Source organism: Limulus polyphemus, unplaced genomic scaffold (assembly GCF_000517525.1).
Source record: "Limulus polyphemus unplaced genomic scaffold, Limulus_polyphemus-2.1.2 Scaffold316, whole genome shotgun sequence".
NCBI lineage: Eukaryota > Metazoa > Arthropoda > Merostomata > Xiphosura > Limulidae > Limulus > Limulus polyphemus.
The window spans coordinates 225,771-247,217 of NW_013665926.1; the positions used below are offsets into that span (position 1 = coordinate 225,771).

The following is a 21,447-nucleotide window of genomic DNA, read 5'->3' on the forward strand; positions in this document are numbered from 1 at the left end:
TGGTGGGGGGAACCAAGGGTGAGCAAATCAAACAGAGCCTCCCAGACACCTTAACATGGAGAGGTGTGGATGAAAGAAATACATTTGGTGAGATGTATTGATAGGGAGGAATAAAATGGCAAGCCCATACTAGAAAAAAAAAAGTAGACCAACCCAAAGTCAGAGGCCATGGAACCAGAGACCAGAAAAACAGCAGGATGCCACCCAGATGAGTGGCAACTGCACCTATGTGCAGAATGCCCAGACAAGAGCATAACCACCAGACAATTGGAGGATGGATGGACCACTCCATGGGAATAGCCATGAGCAGATGATAGAACTGACCCACAACTAAATTCAAAATACTGGGAAGAAGGCAAGCCAAGAGTAATGCCCTGTATATACGGGCCCAGAAGTTATAGACCCAAAGTCGAAAAACAAAGATCCAGAACCAGATACCCACCTATTTGAAGAAGTATAGGACCACTTGGAAGTTGGTGGAAAGCACTAAAACAATCTTCTATTGCAAAAGGTGGAAGATAAGAGACAGAGCTCTATGAACAATGAAAAGCACCAAAACTGAGAAACAAAGCCTAGATATGCCAAAGTCCAATACTTGAAAATATCAAGGATATTAAGATATGTACCCCAACCTACAAGAGAAGCATTGGTGAAAGTCAGAAAACCTGTATGATGCACACCTTCCCACCACCAAACAACATTGGACCAATGGAAGGAATGAAATACGATCAGATGAACCAAGGGATCCAAGAAGAGGTGCCATCAGCTGAGGAATATCCATCAAAGGTAAGATGCAAGTGCCATGGAAGGGTACGAGAGCAAACGATGATGCACAAATCCTCAAAAGAGATAGAACCTCCTGAGGCAGCCAACAGAGGAAAGGGCCTTGAAGACTAAATGCTCCATATCCCAAATAACGAGTGGAGAATGAAGGGTCCAAATGATGTGGGAAAGTGATGAAAATGATCCAAGAAAACCAAAAACAGGGAAAAGAGAAAATCCTTCATATTGAAGAATCAAACCACACGATCTGAATCCTCCAGGAGCAAACTGATGTGAACTGAAGACAGGAAGAAGCCAGAAACCAGTCATCCAGTGAATGATGAGACCAGATAACTGACACAGGTAGATGTCCAGTGAACTTTATCACTACTCACGAAAACATGGAAAGGATTTGAGGGAAACCCAAACAGAAGAGCCTAGAACGTAAAAATACCCCCTCCCCCAGGGGCGACTGAAAGAAGGCGGGTAGGAATGCTACTACTACGTTGAACAAGGACATCCACAGACAAGGTGTAAAAACCAAATGAAGGGATGGAAACAACACCCTGGTGGAACAAAGAGGATCAGAGGCTGAAGAAGACAGGAGTGGTCAATGATGGGCCTCCATACATCAGCCATGGAGGTGACAACTAAAGGCTGAGTGGAAAACATACCAGATGAACTGGAGAAACTGGCACTATAGTTCCTAGTAAGAGTGTCACCAAAAAAGGGCAACCAATTGCATGAGACAGGTTCCCTTGAAGGACAGAAAGGAATGGTAAATAATAATTGAGGAGATGGCCACTGGAAGTGAATAGATACATACTCTGAAAAACCCATAGAACCTATGGAACTGAAGTGAAAGTCTCCCAAAAGTCGACAAAACAAAGAAACCCAGTCTCCACAGGATTTGATCCCATCGTGTAGAGACTCATACTGCTGTCAATGTCCAAGTGAGTCAAGTGAGAATAAATTTTTTAAGGATTAGAGGATAGATGAATATTGGGAAAAGCTTTTGTGTGAGCAGCAAAGTTTCCTCTGATTTTTCAATCCATGTGAGGAATGAATTTTTTCATGTGCATCAATATCAAGGCAATGTGCAGATGTGTGCTACCAGTTTTAAGAGGGGGGGGGGGTATTTTTAGACCACTGACCCTATTGGATCATTAGGATACTTTGCAATACCATCAGTTGGTTTTTTGGGCTTTAGGCCTATTGATTGCCAAGGCCATTAAGGCCATCAACATGTTGATACTCCTCACCATTACTGAGGGTGTATGTGGCTAGAATAATAAAGTGTATGACACTTGATTGGTTGTTGTGTGGTCATACAGCCACAGATTAGAAGGAACACTGGTGAAAAAAGATATGTATTGTATTGGAACTTATTTTTCATGACTGAACTGTACTTGCAGATTTGGTGACAATATTGATATCTTTTGAAGAGGCAACTGATTTTACCCAGGGTCAGAACATTGTTACCTCCAGTTATGTAGTGCCATGTGTTTATGACAGAGATTGATGGTATGCAGTCCAGATATAATTTCAAAAAATCTGTTCATGCCTAGCTGACTCAGTATGAGCAATGAAGTGTCTTCTGCTTGGCTGTGGCACTGGATCCCAGATTTAAACTTGACTGGTGTTTCACTAGACCTATGGTCTATGAATCCAATCGAATGCTTCTACAGCAAGAGGTCAAGAAAGTTTCCTCAACAAATAATCCTACAACCATGGAACCAAAAGAGGACTGTAAATCCCCCACCTCATAAAAGTAAATGCTTCAGTTTCTTTGCTGCCTCTAGCTGAAACCAGCCACCTCATCTTCAGAGGATACAGATATCAACAGCTAAATCGATGGTCCTTGCATTCCTGAAGAAAGCAACAATCTAGATTATTGGAAGATCCATCAAAAAACCTTTCCTAACCTATATCTACTAGCCAAAGGCTACCTGAGTATTCCAGCATCCTCTGCCACATTTGAGCATTTGTTTAATATCAGAGGCAAAACCCTCATTCCTGATCACTGCTGCCTCAGTGACAAGACATTTGAGAGACTGATGTTGATAACGATCAATGGACAATTATAATATCTATGAGTTTCCCTTAAAAATAGTCTTTGCTCTAAAACTTTGTTATTGCATTTTTAAAAGGAAAGGTATTGAAATGTTATTATTTGTTCAAATTTTGTTTGGTTCAGTTTCTAAAAGGTGTGTGTTAATAAAAATATTAAAATCTTATTGTCTGCTGTTTTATTATTACTGCATATTACCTGACAAAGTATTCATGAATACATTCCTCTGTATTTGTATTTGAATACTTAGCATTTTCCCTGTATTCGTTTTTGTATTCATAAAAATATAAAATATTCATATTTGATTACTGATCTGCAGTATTTGCCCCATCCCTGGAGGACAAGAGAAGAAAAAATGGAAGGTATTGGATAAGGCTGCCCGATAAATAGCAATGGTAGTCACAGAAGAACCATTGTCGAACAGTCAGGTAAAACATTCTGAAATGTGAGGAACATTAGAATGGGAAGAGAGGTAACCATGGCACAGAGACAATGGCAGAAAACCCACCATTTTCTCTAATAAACCATTAAAGATGAAGGATGGACTGACTGTGAAACCAGAGTGTGGTGTTGGCAGGATGACACACAGATGACTGAAGTTGCTGGAGAAGGGAGTGGGAAAGTGGAAGTGGTAGATGACTGAAAGAGGGTAAGGACTGGAAATCATGACTGAGTAGGCCAGAACAAGTTAATGAGAAATATTCTATACAGAGTGATTTGATTAAGGGTAAAACCCTGGGATAGTAGGTGGACAAGAAGAGAGGCTTAAAGGGAAAGGTTGGATCAATCTTGACTGAAGATGTCTACCACCAAAGACATATGATGTGGAACTAAGACACAAAAGAGGGGTAGTTTGAAATTGAGGCAAGTGGCAAATGTGTCCAGCCATGGAGTACTCCATTGGATGCACAACCACTGAAACATCTGGTGATCTAGGTACCACATAAATAGTTGTTCCACAATTCTTTAAAAATAAAAATAAAAAATGGAAGCAAACACGAGTAAAATTAGATATGTCTACACTAGGATACCAAATTGAGAAGTGAAAAATGGGTTCTACAGATTATAGGGAGTCAGGTGTGCCAGGAGGGTGTGGAGGGCTGTCACATGCTTATTTGCATGCTACATAGAGTACAGCTGTACCACATGTAAATAAGTGGGGGAAAGTGGGATTATCAAGGTAATGTATTGGAATTTGGAAATTATCATATGAAGAAAAGTATTTTCAATCTTAGCATGAAAATCATTTTGCACTCGGAGCAGTCAATAATTTGACTCCATATATTCCCAAACAAATCTTTAGGAAGAATACTTAATTAAAAAATCTGATTTTTTGTGTAAAAAAGACCTGTAATGTTTACTGAAAGTTTGACAAATTTTGTGAAGATACACAAAACATATTAAAATTTATTGTATGAAAACTTTGATGGTTACTTTTTGGTTACAAATTTGGTCACCTCAACTGATCCCGTATGGATTGAGTTAACTTAATGGTATAATTTTTCCCACAAAGTGGACTGTACCCAGCCAGTCATGAAAGAGTTAACTTCAGTAATCAGAGCACAATAACATTAAACTTATATACTTCAAACTTTGTTCAACAATAATTTGACTGATCAATGAGATATTAGCTTTTTACAACATCCCATCATTTAACGTACAATAATTGTTTTGTGTAAAACATCAGATTGTTTCTTATTAAATTAGTTACACTGTGAAAATTTCAATCTTTGTTTAAACTGATATGTGTAAAAAATATGAAGCTTTGTTGATCAATAAGTTATCTATTAGCTTTCTTCATTTAATTGACAATTACCTCAAACCTATATGTTAAGTATTAATAGCAGGTTATTTCTAAAACAAAACAAGCACTTGTACATATAATAACTGCCAGAAAAACATAGTGGTTACTTTACAGGAAAAAATATAAAACATAAGTGATCAAGCATGTGTGTCATGTTATTAGTAAAGAAACATCCAACTACACAGTACCTTTATAAACAACAGGCACTCCATTTCTGAAGAGCACTAATGAAGGGAATTTTGTGATACCAACTTCCTTTTTTGCTAAAGTTGTATCTTCTGTTGTTACTAACAGGATTCCATGATCATCTGTATCATCATCTATGTTCTCCAATTCATGAAGAATGGCTTCACATTCTTTACAAGTTTCAGGTGCTGAAAAAAGATACAGTGCAAACAGAGAGAGAGAAAGAAATAACAAGCACAAATTGAGTTTATGAAACATCTATGCCCTCACTAATATTATACTTTATGTTTAAGCCCCTCCAATTTGATGAAGTAGTAGTAGCTATTGTATAAGTTTGGTCAAAATCCGTCCATCCAACCTTCAGATATTACATCCAAGAGGCTGGGGCAGATTTTCTGTGTATCGTGACCATTTTACTCTCAAAAGGTAATCAGGTCTATAACTTCGTATGTAGTACTTGTTATATATGTTTGATCAATCATTCATCCTGTATTGAAATATCATGTCCCCAAGGTTGGGAAATATTTTCTATGTAGCAGTGACCTTTTGACCTTTGACCAACGACATTCAAAAGTTTATCAAGTCTAGAAATGTGTATATAGTACCTGTTTAATAAGCATCATAAAAATCCATTCATCCATCCAACCTTGAGATATCTTATCCACAAGATTGGAACAAATGAACAAGACTTTTGCAGTATGTATGTGTGTTTGTGTGGGGATATAAAAAAAGAATAGCACAAAAATATGTTATCCTATAAATTCTTTAAATTCCCCAAAACAGCAACTTCATACACCACAAATACCTGTGCATGGGCAAACTAAACATGTATTTAAAGTTCTGACAATACGGGAACTTTACATAGTTTTTAATATAACATTCCTGACTAATTTCTAGTTTAATTGGTTAACTTACTTTACAAAATAATGAAAAATTTCTTAAATGTAAAGACATTAGGTATGAAAAGTCAATCTATCATCACTTTTTTCAACCATGCACTTTAAATTTCAAGGTTGCTTTCTATACACTTAGCGTGAATCATAACACTATTATTTAACCAATGAACATTTTTTAAAAATTGACATATATTTGAAAGAAAGCTATCAAAAGAAACTTGAAGAACAGTTACCTACCAAAAAAGACCAACACATATGGGTGATCTTGAATTAAGTCCTCAAGAATTTCTTCTGTCACTTCTTCTATGGTATCTTCTTCTTTCTGTTTTATCAACCATTCCAGAACTTTCTCTTCATTGGTTAAGTCACCTTAACATAGGAAAGACAATGTTAACAAATACAACTCATTATTTGTTACATCAATTAACACATGAAATAAAAAGTTTTAAGTTTTCAAACAGTAAATATGAAATTTTGTTTACATATGGCTATTTCTTAAAATCCATTGGTATTTAAGATTATGTAGGCTAAGATATGACTTTTCTCTTAATTCATTTTAATTTCTTCTCCATATGAATATAATCTTCATTAAGCCAGCTGATTCTGCTGTTCTTTACACTTAACTTTCAGCACTGAAAGACCAATTAAAGCAAAATATATTAAGTCTTGTTTTAGTTTATCATTAACAAAACATTTATGTACCTTCATAAACACTTGGAACTTTGTTTTCAAAATAAACCAGAACTGGAAGTTCATCATCAATGCCATACTCTTTTGCCATGCTGTCATCATCAATCTTAACAAAAGGAATTCCATGTTTATCTGTATCATCATCAATGTTTTCCAGCTCCTTTAGTATCAGTTCACTTTTTACAGATTCTTTATCATCTACATAACAAAGGAGAGTAAACATTAGAAAACAGATAACAGTAAGAACAAGTACATTTTCAAATCATATTTTCATTAAAAACTAATTCTATTTATTGCTACAATTAAAAAATATGAGCTATATGTGATAATCTGAAAACAATATCTGTTTATTTAAGTTTAATACAGAGAATTCATACACTTAACAATTATGAAAATAAAACTAAGATAATATAATGCTTAAGAAGACAGTTCAGTATTCCAATTTAACTCTTTACTACAAATAAACACAGTTTTAAAAAGACTCTTAAACAAAGACAGATTCTTGAAATAAAACTTTCAAAACAATAAAAGCTCAATAATGACATTGACCTCACTCTATACACATTCTTTCTCAAAATAAAACACACAAACCAAGACAGTTCAGCATTCTTATTTTCACTTTCACTATATACAAGCAAGCACTATTTCTTAAAATGCCATAAAAAACATCATGCCTCAGTATTCTAATTCATCTGTCTTTATTTAATATACAAGTATACTCTGTTTCTTAAACTAAAACTTACAGAACAAGATAACACGCTATTCTAATTCATCTGTCTTTATTTAACCCTCTCGCCACAGGTAAGTCAAAGTGCACATGTCACGACTTTTTAGAGTTACAGTCAAAATTTAATTACAATATTTTATTATAATTTTACATGAATACACTTAGCATCAAAACATAGTTGATAAATAAAATTTTAATGTTATATAAACTTAAAATTCTTAATTATGTAAGGAAATATTTTTCAAAAATTCTCAGTCTTCCCTGGTATGAGAATAGTGATATTTCCCATCTAGGTCTTCTCTCTCTTTGATAATTTATTTACAACCTCCTCTCCAAGAAGTATGTAATTTCATGTAAATTACTCATTTTAATATGAACATTACTCAGACAAAGCATAACTTTTATAGCCTTCAGACCCTTCCTGCCACACCCATCTGTCACATTCTCTCCTTCACAATTTGTTGATAGTTCTCTCTTACGTTTCATTATATATTACCTATAACCAATAGAAAGTCAAGGTTTTTATCTATCAAATGACATATTGTATAACGTTGTATTCTGAACAGACCCGTTTACCAAGCCCACCTTTTGCATCCTCTCTTTCACAAATTGCCAATAGTTCTCTCTGACATTTTATACAATATTTATAGCCAATAGAAAGCCATAGTTTTAATATATCAAGTGATGTATTATATTACATTGTTTTTCTGTTCAGAGCACTGTCTATTTCCTGCTTCAGTTTCAAATTTATACTTATACGAATCACATCGACTAGCTTAGCTGAATTTTTAAAGGCTCTTATCACATAGTTAAAAAAGACAGAAAATCATGATAGTCACAGGACATTATTTTTGTGTGTGTTATTATTCTGTGTTTTAGGTGCATTATTTAATTAAATAAAAAAACTGTTTAGTGCAGTAGTACCATTAGTATAAAAAAAGTAAGCTCAAATTTCAACAGCAAAAAAAGAAGACTCAAGTAATTCTTGTTTTTCATGTGTATTCTTTATCTATTATTATAAAAGCAACTAAAATATAAAAATCTAAAACTTATTATGTTAGATAAGATTAGTTTAGATACTAAAAAACATTCTTCACAGGTTATGCTTGTGAACAGCTATTGCATTACATAATTCAATACAGTAATGTGAGCTACATGTTTGCTAAGTGATTTACAACTTCTGTGGCAGGATTATTAGTTAGACATGGTTCAAAGGGCAATAGAAGAATAAAATTTAAGTAGAAACAGAGGTATACTGATATAATCTTTAAGATATTTAGGATAAACAATGTACTTTCTTGTTACAATTTGCAGTCATTCTATAAAGAAAATGGTTATTTAGATTTATTTCGTATTTTTATGGTGGTTACAGAGTTGGTCAAATTGACCAATTATGTATAGAGTTAGTGTAGAGAATATAACAGTTAAATTTGACATTTTTACTTTAAAAAATGTTTGATATTTATTTAGGAGGTTTTAGAGATTACACAAATGAAATTTGACAACTTTCAGATGAATAAAAGTATTTTTAACCTTAACATGAAAATTACTTGGCACTCAGAGCAATCAAAGCTTTCACTCCATACATTAAAGGAGAAATTTTTAGTACAAACTAGACAACCCATGACCCATTGGGTCACCCACAATTCAGGTTATGAAGAATTCAAGCTAATTTCAATTTTGCACCAAAATGAAGGTTTATTTTGAGATAGTTTAATTAAATATTTCAATCCATTCATGTTTTTCATAATTCAAGAAAAGATATTTGATTGTTGATTGGGAGTAAAAAGAATAACCATTTCATTTTTCAAATAAGTGAAGTCAATGTTTTCAGGTATTGTGATGAATTAGTTCATTATGTTGTGGTCTTTCCTCTTAAACCTTCTACAAATAAGAAACAGTAATACTTTATTTTTCTTCGAATTACCTACCATAACCAAGGCACATTATTGATAAATTTTTCAAGATCTTGTTTTTGTCATCTTACGCCGCCGAGCATTGGCTATTATATTATTTCCCTGTCAATGTTCCCATCTTCATTAAAAAAGAGGTTTTCGTTTATAAAATGTTGTTGTTGTTCTCAACTTGATTTTTATTTTGTTACCTCGTTTCCATAGTTACAATTTGCAAATAGTCAATAATATTGTAGGTCCATTTTATTGTTACGTGCCATTATAACACATTTTCATCTAATCATTTAATTTCTGTTGTGCATATATTGCTGTATAGAAGATATTTTAAAGTGATTCATCAGCTGGAAAATGAATAGATAGATAAACCAATATGTGGCGCCATCTAGCGTACCTAAATTCATCTAGAAATTTTCTTAAAAGTGACCCAAAAAAATGGGGCTAACTCGGTAACCCGTGGCCTGATTTTAAATAAATTTGTTTTATTCTATTTCTATTTTCATTTCATTACAAATATGGCAGTATTTGCACCGTTTTTGCTGTATTTAATTACAGACAAGCAAACAAACAATCTCAGAGTTTTAGTAGTATATAGATACTTCATTAAAAATTCTGATTTTTCCCCTACAGAGGAAATTTTGGGAAGATACACAAAACATATTAAAAGTTACAATATGGAAACTAAAGGTCAATTTGGAGTCATGAACTCGGTCAAATCGACCGAGCCTGTAGCAAGAGGTATTATACAAGTATAATGTTGTATTCTGAACAGAATATCATCAATTTCACTCATAGTACATGATTTGTTCCCGTGGGAAAGTTAACGACTAGCTTGGATGAATTTGTAACGACTCTTGTTGCATAATTAGAAAGCCAGGAAAATTTTGAGAGGTACGTGAATTTGTATACTTTTTGCATGTTATTAGTCTATATTTTTTGGTGCATTATTCAATTAAATAAAAATAATTAAATGCATTACTATCTATACTATAAAAAATTAGGGTTAACTCTCATACAAACCTGATAGTAAGAAAAAAAGATGATTGGGTAAGTACTTTTTTTCTTGTTTTTCATATTTATTCTTTATTTGTTATTATAAAAGTAACTAAAATGTAAAAATATGGATCTTCTTAAGTTATTTAAGACTAGATTAGGCAAAATAATTAATAACATAATAAAATGGTTCATGAGGCCCGCATGCGAGCAGCTCATGGGTAATGTTATTCAAAAGCGTAACGTGAGCCCCCCCCCCCCCCGAGTGATTTACAACTTATAATGGTGCAGATAGTACTTAGATACAGTTAAAAGGGTAATAAAACAGTAAAATTTAATTATAAATAGATGTATACTGTTATGATAAAACTTAGGATAAATGAATGTAGTTTCATGTTACAATTTGAAGTCATTCTAGAAAGAAAAAAGGGTAATTTAGGTTTATTTTTATTTTTTTGGTGGTTATGAGGTCAGTTGAATTGACTGGTACCGTTTTGAGATAGGGTAGAGAGAATAGCGGATAGACTATGAAGTTTTACTGAAAAAAAGTTTGAAATTCATTTAGGAGGTTTTGGGGATTACACAAAGGAAATTTGATATTTTTGAGATGAGGAAAAGTATTTTTAATTTTAACATGAAAATTACTTTGCTCATGGACTATTCAAAACAAATACTTAATATATTAATGGACAAATCCTTTATTTTATTAAAAATACTTCACTAAAAATATGATTTTTTTGTATGTGAAAGAGACTTGTAATGTTAACTGAAAAACTGCCAAATTTTGTGAAGATATACACACTATATTGAGAGTTATAAGTATTAAATTTACATAGACTTTAAATAAGTACAAAAAGGTCACATTATCAGCCAAATTGACTGAGCCCATGTTGAGAGAGTTAAGACCTACCTCAGATCCAAAATAAGCCAATCTAGGCTCAGTTATCCATTTCTTTTAAGGTGAGATAAACTCCATACACACTACCATAACATACACTACTTTATTGAAAACTATAAAAACATGAAATAGTTGCTATGAACAGACTACTTTATAAACTGACTGAGCCCATCTTGAGAGAGTTAAAATAACACCCACAGAAGAAGACAGCTCAGTTTCTCAACTGAATTTACTCCTTACTTAAAACAAGCATACAATGTTTCTCAAAATGAAACTCAGAAGTGTTTGAACTTATCTATTTGTACACAATATGCAAGTACACCCTATTTCTAAAAATCGTCACACTTACAGAAAAACAAAACTTAGTATTTCGATACATCTATCTCTCTGCAGTGTACAAGACAAGCATCCACTGTACCTTAGATAACACAGAAAGAGATAGCTTAGTGTTCCATATATTTACATCCACACCAGAAATAGGGTTATTCTTATTTCATAAAATAATCACAGAAGATAGTTCAGAATTCTCATCTACTAGTTTATTCAACAGAATCATGATCTCTGTTTCTTAAGATAGAAATGACAAAAGAAGACAGCTTACCATTCCAATCAATCATTCTATATATAATATACAAGTACATAAAATAACATTCACAGAACAAGACAACTTAGTATTCTGACTGATCTACACTAAAAATTAGCATACTGCTTCTCAAGTAACATTAAAAAAAATATAACAGTTCAGTATTCTAATTTATTTATGTATTCAATAACAAAACCCCATTCTATTTCTGAAAATAACACAGCTGCAACAAGGCTGCATTAAACAGCATTCCAGCTAATTAATCCAAACATGATATACTGTTCCTGACACTAAAAGACTCACAGAAAAAGGCAGCTAAGTATTCCGATTCAACTTTCTCTACACAAGGTACAAATACACCATTTCTTAAAATAAAAAAATTAACAAACATAAAACAAGATAGCTCAGAACACCAAATTCTCTATATCTTTATCAAATTTAAAAGCACATACTATTTATTAGAATAAAACTCACACAAAAAAAGATCAATATTACAATTTGTGTATCTTTATGAAATATAGAAGCAAACACTGTTTCTTAAAATGAAATTCACAAAACAAAACAGATAGGTATTAAAATTAATCTATTAAGACAATTCAATCAGAAAATTCTGTTTTTACACAAAAACAAAAAAGACTCCAAGAACAAACAGCTCAGTATGACAATTAATTTATCATTTTCTTTTTTCTTAAGATAACCATAGCACAAACAACAGTACTTCAATTCATCTATCTCTACTGTAAAACTTAGAACACACTGTTTCTTAAGTTATTGCTCAAAGAATAAGATATATTAATATTCTGAGTAATCCATCTCTCAGCATTAAACAAACACACACACACACACACTTTCTGAAGATAACATGCACAGAACAAGGCAATTTAGTATTCCAATTCATCTATCTTTACACAAAAGAAATGCATACAGTTCATTATTATACTACTCACACAACAAGTAAGCATATTATACTTATTCATATATCTTTAAAAGTTAGTCCACACTGTTCCTTAAATTAATGCACACAAAAAATACAGCTTGGAATTCTAATTTAATTATTAATTACAAGTTAACACACAGTGTTTGTTTAAATATCACTCACAGAATGAGGAAAATCAATACACAAGTACAGTTTCTTTTATTAAAATGACAGTCACAGAACAAAAGAGCTCAGTATTTTAATTAATATATCCCTGACAAAATATAAGCACACTCTTGCTTTTTCAAAACAATACTCACAGAACAAGACAGCTAAGAATTCAGATTCAGCAATAAGGTGATCCAGCATCTGCTCAGTCACATCTTCAATTTCTTCACTTGTTTTCTGTTCAATTAACCATTCTAAAACTTTTTCTTCATTGGTCAGGTCACCTAAAGAAATATCATGTAAGAAAAAAAAATCACATTTTCTGGTTGAAACATTTGCATAACTTACTTGTTAATAACTAAATCTTTTTAATTACCTTAATTTACCCAACATAAAAAAATTAACCATTTTAGTAACTAAAACTTACTAAACAGTGAACAATGATAATCTTCTCAAATTTCTATCTTAAAACTAAATTAACATCATATAACAATACTAGAATTGTTGAATTTTTTATTTGTAAATTAGACTTTTAAACCTTTACACAAATAGAGTTATAAGCAACAAAATAGCAGAGGGTTTCATTTATTCAATTCATGATGTACATATATACAACACACAAATGTTTTTTAAGATTAACTAAAGCCTACCAAAAAATTAAATACAATCATCTTAAATTTCTATCTTAAACTAAATGAACATCAAATAACAGTACTAAATTGCTTTATTTCTCATATTAAACCTTTGCACAAATATGGCAATAAAAAAGCTAGTTACAAAAAGCTAGCCATAAAGTTTCTTATATTGCAAGATGATAGCCACAAAACTTTTGAAGATACAGGAAGTCAGCTACATTGCAGGATACTAGCCACAAAATTATGATTTTCCTATACTGAAAATGTATTTCTGATAGGTACTTACCTCCGTTCACAAGCTATTCTTGTTCAATGCTGCCCTCTATATGCACACTTTTTCTTTATGCATGCCACAAGTCTTCCACTTCCCCCTGTTGGAATTGCAAGATTCCAACATGTCTTTCATGCAAATCATTATGCATCACCTCCTCAGCAATAGGATCATGACATGCTCACGTGACACATGTGACTTCCTCTACACTCCTCTACCGAACTATCACTTTGAAGTTTGGCAGAAAATGTTAGCACAGGAGAAATGTGGGGAGGAAGGGTGGGAAGTGCAAGAGGAGGTAAATACCTATTGATACAGTACTTACCTCCACTCTCACAAGATTAGCTAGAATCCCACATTGAGGAGGGACCAGTGCAAAGGAACGACAGAAGTACCCCCCAAGAGCATCTAAAGGATACCCCTTGAAACGACAGATTCAGATCCGAAGATCAGAAGAAGCGAACTGCACCAATTCAGAGTCAGGTAAACTCTTCGTCCAACTGTGGAAAGTGTAAGATATAAGGGCAGAAAATGAGAGAAGCACATCAGATTGGGAGAGAATTTGGCAGGAAAGTGATCCTAACTATAGAAATATACTGTAACTTAATCCCACAATGAGAAAGATGGGTAAACAAAGGATGCACCCCTATGTGTAGAGTGGCTAAGGTGTGGCAGACCATACTCAACTACATCCAAAACCTTCCCATGGGGGTACCAACATCCATGCGAAGGTAGAATGTGGATCATACTGTCTTCACCTCAAACCCAAGAACCAGGGAATTGAGAACCATCCAATTCTCAGGTATGACATGAGGATTAGCTCTGAGCTATCGATCCAGGAACTCAACATCTGTTACCGAAAGGATGTCTATTACATGCAATCAACTCCACCAACTGTGAATTATGCCAAGATCATCCAAATGGCAATAACATCTCCATAAGAAGAGAGGACAATGGATAGCCAAGGACAGAACTGGAACAATCCCACGTACCACTGCTGTGACCCACAACACAGATGGAGAAAATTGAGGGAGGAAGATAGACAACCCGAAACCTGTGTGAGAACTTATGTTGATTAGTTCACTCTAAATCCAAAACCTGTTTCCAAGGTACTGACATCCACAAGAGGGTAGGATGAGAGCTCCCAATCAAAGGGGTGAACTACATTCTGACATCTCACTCCGTTGTCATTGGTTATCGCAAATAGGAGGATATCACATCATCTACACCCACATAACACCACCACCCTACTATATAATGGAATGGTTATTGTGTGGAATACATTCAGGAGGGTGCCTCCATGGTCAACCACCCCATTGGCTTAGAACTGGAAAGTGGTAAGGACTCCCATACGCCACTCGATGAAAGGAGGGTGACAATGCGATAGAGAGAATGGAGGATCGTCATCACCTGAGACAGTGCAATGGGTGACCGCAAAACCTTATTTTGAAAAGCAGACCATACTGAGTTATTCACTCCAGGCATGGCAGGGATGGGCAGCAATCCCCTTCTGCTTTACCCATGCAGTCCATGGGTAGTATGGTCCAGGACAGTCTTGTTTATGAAGCAAAATATCATGAGGTCATGCACCTACAAGCAATCTTATGGAACAACCCATCTTAATAATGGTGAGTACATGAAGCCATGGAAGATAAAGCACAAGTCAACATGAAATGGACAGCATGGATTTCGAGTTAAAGAATACCTGGTCAAGCACTACTCACCACAGAGCGGGATCCATGGGATAAAGAAATATAGAAAGGCCCCTGAAAAGAAAGTATGAATAAAAACTTACCAGTTAGAGTTGCACCGAAGTATGAAGCATGGTCACAGGTGATAAACAAAACCCCAACAAAAAGGAAATTACAATATGATGGAGATAGTGGGAGATGAACACACTAGGTGTGGGTCCACATGCCGGACTACAGAATTTCCTTCACTGGACAATGAAGACAAGAAGCAAGGGAAAAAGTGAGGTGCCAGATCTGATGGGAGAACACCTGGAACAAATTCCAGCAGGAAGAAGGTAGGGAGGAATAAGCCAATCGAACCAAAAGATGGATCCAATTGGTAAGATTAGAAAATTAAAAATCATGAAGGGAGGAGGATTGCCAGGGGATAAAGAGACGGGAGTGTGTGCCTTGTAAGGAAGCTGTACAGACAATATAACATGAAGAGCTCTGACCGGGCACAGAAGTCTATCCAGATCTGGTCGAGGGTAAAGATGGGAAATGGAAGGAAGGGCAATAGGAGAAAATGAGGAACCAAACTCTTGAACTGCCAAGGTCTTTGGGAGAAAGGAACAATCTGGATAAAGGAGAAGATATGTAGGGTGATAAAGGGTACGTGAAATGTCAATGGCAAACAAATCAGACTGTTGACAACCACAGGCTAAGAGAAGTAGGAAATATGTTTAATGGGAAAGATGAAACATGGAACATGAGGAAAGTGGTTCAATCAGATGTAAGGCAAGAGAATGGAGGACCACATTAACATCCCAATCCTAAAAGGTAGGTCACCTGGGAGGGTAATGTATCCAGAAGGAATGCATGAGCATGGTAAGGACAGAGGAAGCAAAAACTTTACGGTATCAGGAAAAACAGGTATGGGATAAGGTTGCCCTGTATCCTGAAAGTGATAAAATTGAAGACTCATGGTCAAAGAGTCAGGTGAGAAATTCTGCCACACAAGCCACAGTAGGCTGGTCAGTAGGAAACCCCCTAGTTGTAAACCAATAAAGGAATATCTTCCACTTGCATTGGTAAACTTCCATGGAAGATGGATAGATGGAACCAGCTAACAAGGAAGTGACTCGATATGTGAAACTGGATCTTCTCTCCAAGGACTGGACAAAAGCCATGCATGAAGATGCAGGACATGAAGGGTGGGATGGAGGACATATGACCAAGGTTGACGAAGAAGGTAGGCAGAAAGTAGAAGAGGATCAGGAGGGGAAGAGGAGCAGTCGCTGTAACCATCGAAACCAAGGCTGAGCTGGCCAATAAGGAGCAATCAGGAGGACTCGACAAGAAGTGGAGTGGATGAGAGAAATCACCCAATGAAATAATTGGATGAGTGGGTACACATAAAGGTATTTGTGTGACCAATCCTGGCTATAAGCATTGATTGTCAGAGCCTGGGAATGAGGTACTGGCAAACAAATAAGAAGTAACTTGTTGAGGCCTGTAGCAAAAGCATCCATGTGGGGAGAATCCCACTGATGGTAAGATCTCTGAAAATAAGGGGATCTAATGACCACTCTGTGTGATATATCCAGTCAGGGCACAAAAAACGATGTGCAATCAGATTGAAAGCACCTGGCACATGACACGCAATAAGATGAATGTGATGTGCATGGGCCCAGTATAAGAGATCCAACATATGAAAACAGAGATCTCTGAGCCAAGTGCCTCCTTGGTAGTTGATATGTCAACCACCATAGAATTGTCCAAATGAACCATCACCAGACAATGTTGGGTGAGAAGAAGGAAGTGATGCAACACCTAACATACAGCTAGAAGTTCGAGAACATTGATTTGCAAAAGAAATTTTGTCTGCAGACCAATGGCCCGAAGCCTCCTGAAGGGATGCGTCCATGAAAAGATGTAGATACGGATGCGGGAAAGGAAGCAACACGCCTGCCAATGTATGGGCTTTGTCCAACCACCAAAGCAGATCGTCTCACAGGTAAAAAGAAAGGTAATGGGGGAGGAAAGAGGATCCCAAGCGAGGATCCAACAATCATGAATCGCCTACTGAAGGGATCTCATATGGATACTACCTAGGGAGACCAGTGATGTCATTAATTAACACATCCCCAAAAGCAATACAACCTCACAAGCAATAAGTGATTGAGCCAAGAGGGCGTGGCAAACCAGCAGTTCCACTGATATGACTGATATGAGTGTTGATAAAGACCCCCCAAATGGATAAGACATTGAATGGGTCTGAGGAAGGACTTCTCCAGTTTGATCAACCAGCCCACCTGAGCCACCACTGAAAGGAGCTGTCACATATGATTGGCCAATTCCTGTTCAGAGTGAGCCAGAAAAACAGTCGTCCATGTAATAATAAAATCACAGACCTAGAACATGGAGATGTCTAGCAGAAACTCGGACAACTCGGCAAAATATGTAAGGTGTCGAGAGAAGTCCGAAGAGGAGGGCTCAAGTTGATAAACCACCCTGAGATAGACAAACTGAAGATGACAAGGCTGAGGTGATATCTTTATATATGTAGGTAAGTATTGGAGACATCCATTTTGGTCATCCACATCCCTTAAGAAAACGCCCATTTCAGGGTGAGAAAAGACTCCATGGTGAACAGGGTAGTGAAACGAAGTGGTGGAGGCATGATAAACCGATTACTGGACAGCAATACCCAATTTTTGGGGTCAACAAAAAAGGCAAGAATACAAATTCCGGGAAGGATGGGGAAGAGGTTTGATGGCCTACTGCAAGAGTAATTCTTCTGACAAAACCTGAAGCACCCATTGATCCCTGACAAAGGAACATCAGCAATGAAGAAACTCGAACAGCCAATCTCCCACCAGACCAGAACTCATTGGGTAGTCACTGGTACTGGTGGCAACATGGGTGGGTGGTTGGGTGCGTCATCGAGAAAATGGACAAGAAAAAGTAGGTTTGATGGCCTACCGCAAGAGTAATTCTTCTGACTGAACCTGAAGCACCCATTGATCCCTGACAAAGGAACATCAGCAATGAAGAAACTCGAACAGCCAATCTCCCACCAGACCAGAACCCATTGGGTAGTCACTGGTACTGGTGGCGACATGGGTGGGTGGTTGGGTGCGTCATCGAGAAAAGTGACAAGAAAAAGTACCCTGAGCAGAACAGACAGGTAAGGGCTAGGAAGGGGAAGGACGAAAAATGGTAATTGGGGGCATATGAGACACTCTGACTGAGACAAACAGGCTACGATATTTGTGAGGGTGGATTGTTGTTGGACCAATGTTACCCGAGGTTCTAGAGTTTACAGGACTGTATCAAAAATGTAACACCTCAGAAACGGGGCCTTACGTAAATCCCAAAGAAAAGGTCCCATCAACAAAGAAACCATGTATGTAATGCCAGAGCTGAAGAAGACATGTGGGCTAAAGTGGAGGAGAGAAAGGCAAAGGTATCTCCAGAAAACCCCTTAGGATTTCTGTGGAGAGCCTCAGGTAGGAGATGTATGGAAGAAAGATACCATAATAGATTTTTAAAGGTAAGATTCAAGCGAGAATATTGGGCTTGGGTAAGACTGACAGATGATTCGAGAGCCACCCCCAAAATAGGCAATAAAAAAACCTAACAACTGCTGGTCTAAAAATGGATAGTTAGCATCATGGTAGGAAAGTGCAAACTGATCTGAAGTCTACAGGGGGCACAGCATGCTAATCCCCTCGCTTAATTACAAGGCAAATTGATCAGCATGAACCAGATTATCAGGTAAAGGAGGAAAAAAACAAAAAGGTTGGGAAGATTGGAAGGATGAAATAAGGAAGAAATAGGGGAAAGGAATAAAATGTCACAAACCTGAGACAAAAATCCATAAAGACCACATTAGGCCTAGTAGACTCACTGGGTTGGGAATGGGAAGGAACAGCAAAATCTGGAAGGGAATAAGATGATTGAACTCCTCGTCAGCCTGCACGGGATCATCCTGTTTTGGAGGAGCCTGGGCGATGTTCAAGGACAAAGGTTGTCCATGTAATGTTTGATCATCCAGTGTATAAAAGCAGATAAATCCACCATTGGGTTGTCCACGCCTGAAGCCTGAGAAAAAACACTGGTCGCTGGTGTAACCCCCAAATTGGTAACATTAACTTCAGAATTCATTGCACAGAATGGTTCATCAAATTCGAGTGCAGAAAATGAGGCAACTAGAATTAACTGATAAATACTAATAGAAGAAATAGGCTGAATAAAAGCAAATTAATTTTAAAAACAACCACTTCGTGAGGAAACACAGTTGAACGTGAAGCATTAAAGAAACAAAAGAGCACATCCGAACACAAGCACTGTCAAATGAGAAGTGATAGATCGGTAGAGGAGTGTAGAGCGAGTCATATGTGTTACATGAGCATGTCATGCTCCTATTTGTGAGGAGGTGACACATGATGATTTGCATGAGAGACATGTTGGAATCTTGCAATTCAAATAGATGGGAGCAGAAGGTTTACGGCATGTGTAAAGAAAAATTCACATATAGTGGGCAGCACTGAATGAGAATAGCTAATATTGTGAGGGGAGCTTATGTTGCAGCAAGTCAGACTATTTATTTTGTAGGAAATTAGCCAGAAAGCTTTTAATGTTACAAAAAAACTAGGACAAAAGCTTATGAAGATAAAAGATGTTAGCCATAAAACTTCTAAAAATACTAGAAGGTAATTACAAAACTTCTAACAGCACAATAAACTAGCAATGAAACTTTTAAAAATAAAGGTTAGTAAAGAAAAACTACTAAAGCTAGGAAATAAGCCACAAAACTTCTATCAGTACATAAAATCAGTTATAGAACTTTTAATGATAAAGGAAATTCATCACAAAATTTCAAACTTTACAGGAAGCTAGTCACAAAACCTCTAAGTTACAGGAAACTAGCAAAAAAGCTTTCTATGTTCCAGAAAACTAGACACAAAACTCCTTCTGTTGAAGAAGACTAGTTACAATAATTTAAGAAGTTAGTGACAGAAATCCAAAAGATACACAGAATTATAATTATAAAGATCCTAAAGATATAATTAGTTTTCCACAAATGGCTCTTCTTAAACTATTTTCTATAACAAGCTATTTTTCTGGTAAGTAAGTATTTAGTATGAGATTTGTTACAGCTATATTCTATAACAAAACAATGCACTTTATATCCAAGTATTTAAAAAGAAATATATATGTAATAACATTTTAGTGATTTGTACACAGGCAACTGTAGACATTATAACAATAGACAGACAATCACAGATACTGTAAATGCTTACAGGTGTTACAACAGTGTACGGGAACCTATACAAGCCACAACAGCATCCAATCACTTTTATATGCTTTAGAAGCTTATATAAGCATTTACAAGTGTTGTAACAACACACAGTTAAACTATATGTAGCATTCATTTAAAAGAAAAGCAAGATCTCCATGGTAATAATATGTTAACAAAAATATTAAATATAATTCAAACACATATAACAGTTAGTTACAGTGATAAATATAATTTCTAGCTAATATTTCACTTGAATAAATATATTTACTGCAAAAAATCTAACTCCTTTATGTACCATAACAATGGAGGATCCCAAGTTATTAATAATACAAAAATACCAGCTTTAAAAGTATAAGCTCAATGGAATGGCTACTGTGGTATGTAACCTCAGCCAGAAGTGATAATTAACTTTACAACACCTGAATGCAGAAGATTTCATTTAATATATGTAATAGAGTTTTAAATCTATTTCTATTAATTTATGCATATTTTTTTACATTTATTTTCTGTGATTTTCTTTGCTCATTCAAGCAGTTACTTAGGCTTGATGTAAACATGGCCTAACAAACAGTGGTCTTGTTGGCAGAATAAAACATTCATACAGTCAAGTGCAAAGTGATCTAACTAAGCCTATCTCATCTTGTTTCACAAACCTTTTTTTCATTATACTGCAACATAATTGAAATGAAGCACAAAATGATAAAGGGAATATGTTGCAAGCTTTAAAACAAATCAGGTCTGTAATTATGGCAGAAGTTGTCCACAATGTCTTCTCTTCTAGCAATGCATCACCAAGCTATGCTTTTATCACCTTTTCTACAACCTCTACATGAGACTATGCTAACTGCAAGCTATATTACCTTATAAAGTAAAGAAAAAGAACAGAAAAAAGCTTCCAATACATATTCAGATCACTAGCCTATGGCTTCTTGAAACTAAGATATAGGCAGCTATAGCAC

At 35.6% G+C, this 21,447-nt stretch overlaps 1 protein-coding gene across 1 annotated transcript in view; it reads right to left on the bottom strand.

Annotated features, from left to right (window-relative positions):
* Positions 1-21,447, bottom strand: part of LOC106457322 — a 168,395-nt gene that overhangs the window by 81,415 nt on the left and 65,533 nt on the right. Inside the window, exons 18-21 of the mRNA XM_022383191.1 lie at positions 12,757-12,888; positions 6,422-6,607; positions 5,957-6,088; positions 4,826-5,011 (exon numbers count right to left, since the gene is read on the bottom strand). Coding sequence (XP_022238899.1) covers positions 4,826-5,011; positions 5,957-6,088; positions 6,422-6,607; positions 12,757-12,888 — 636 coding nt within the window. The remainder of the gene's footprint in view (positions 1-4,825; positions 5,012-5,956; positions 6,089-6,421; positions 6,608-12,756; positions 12,889-21,447) is intronic.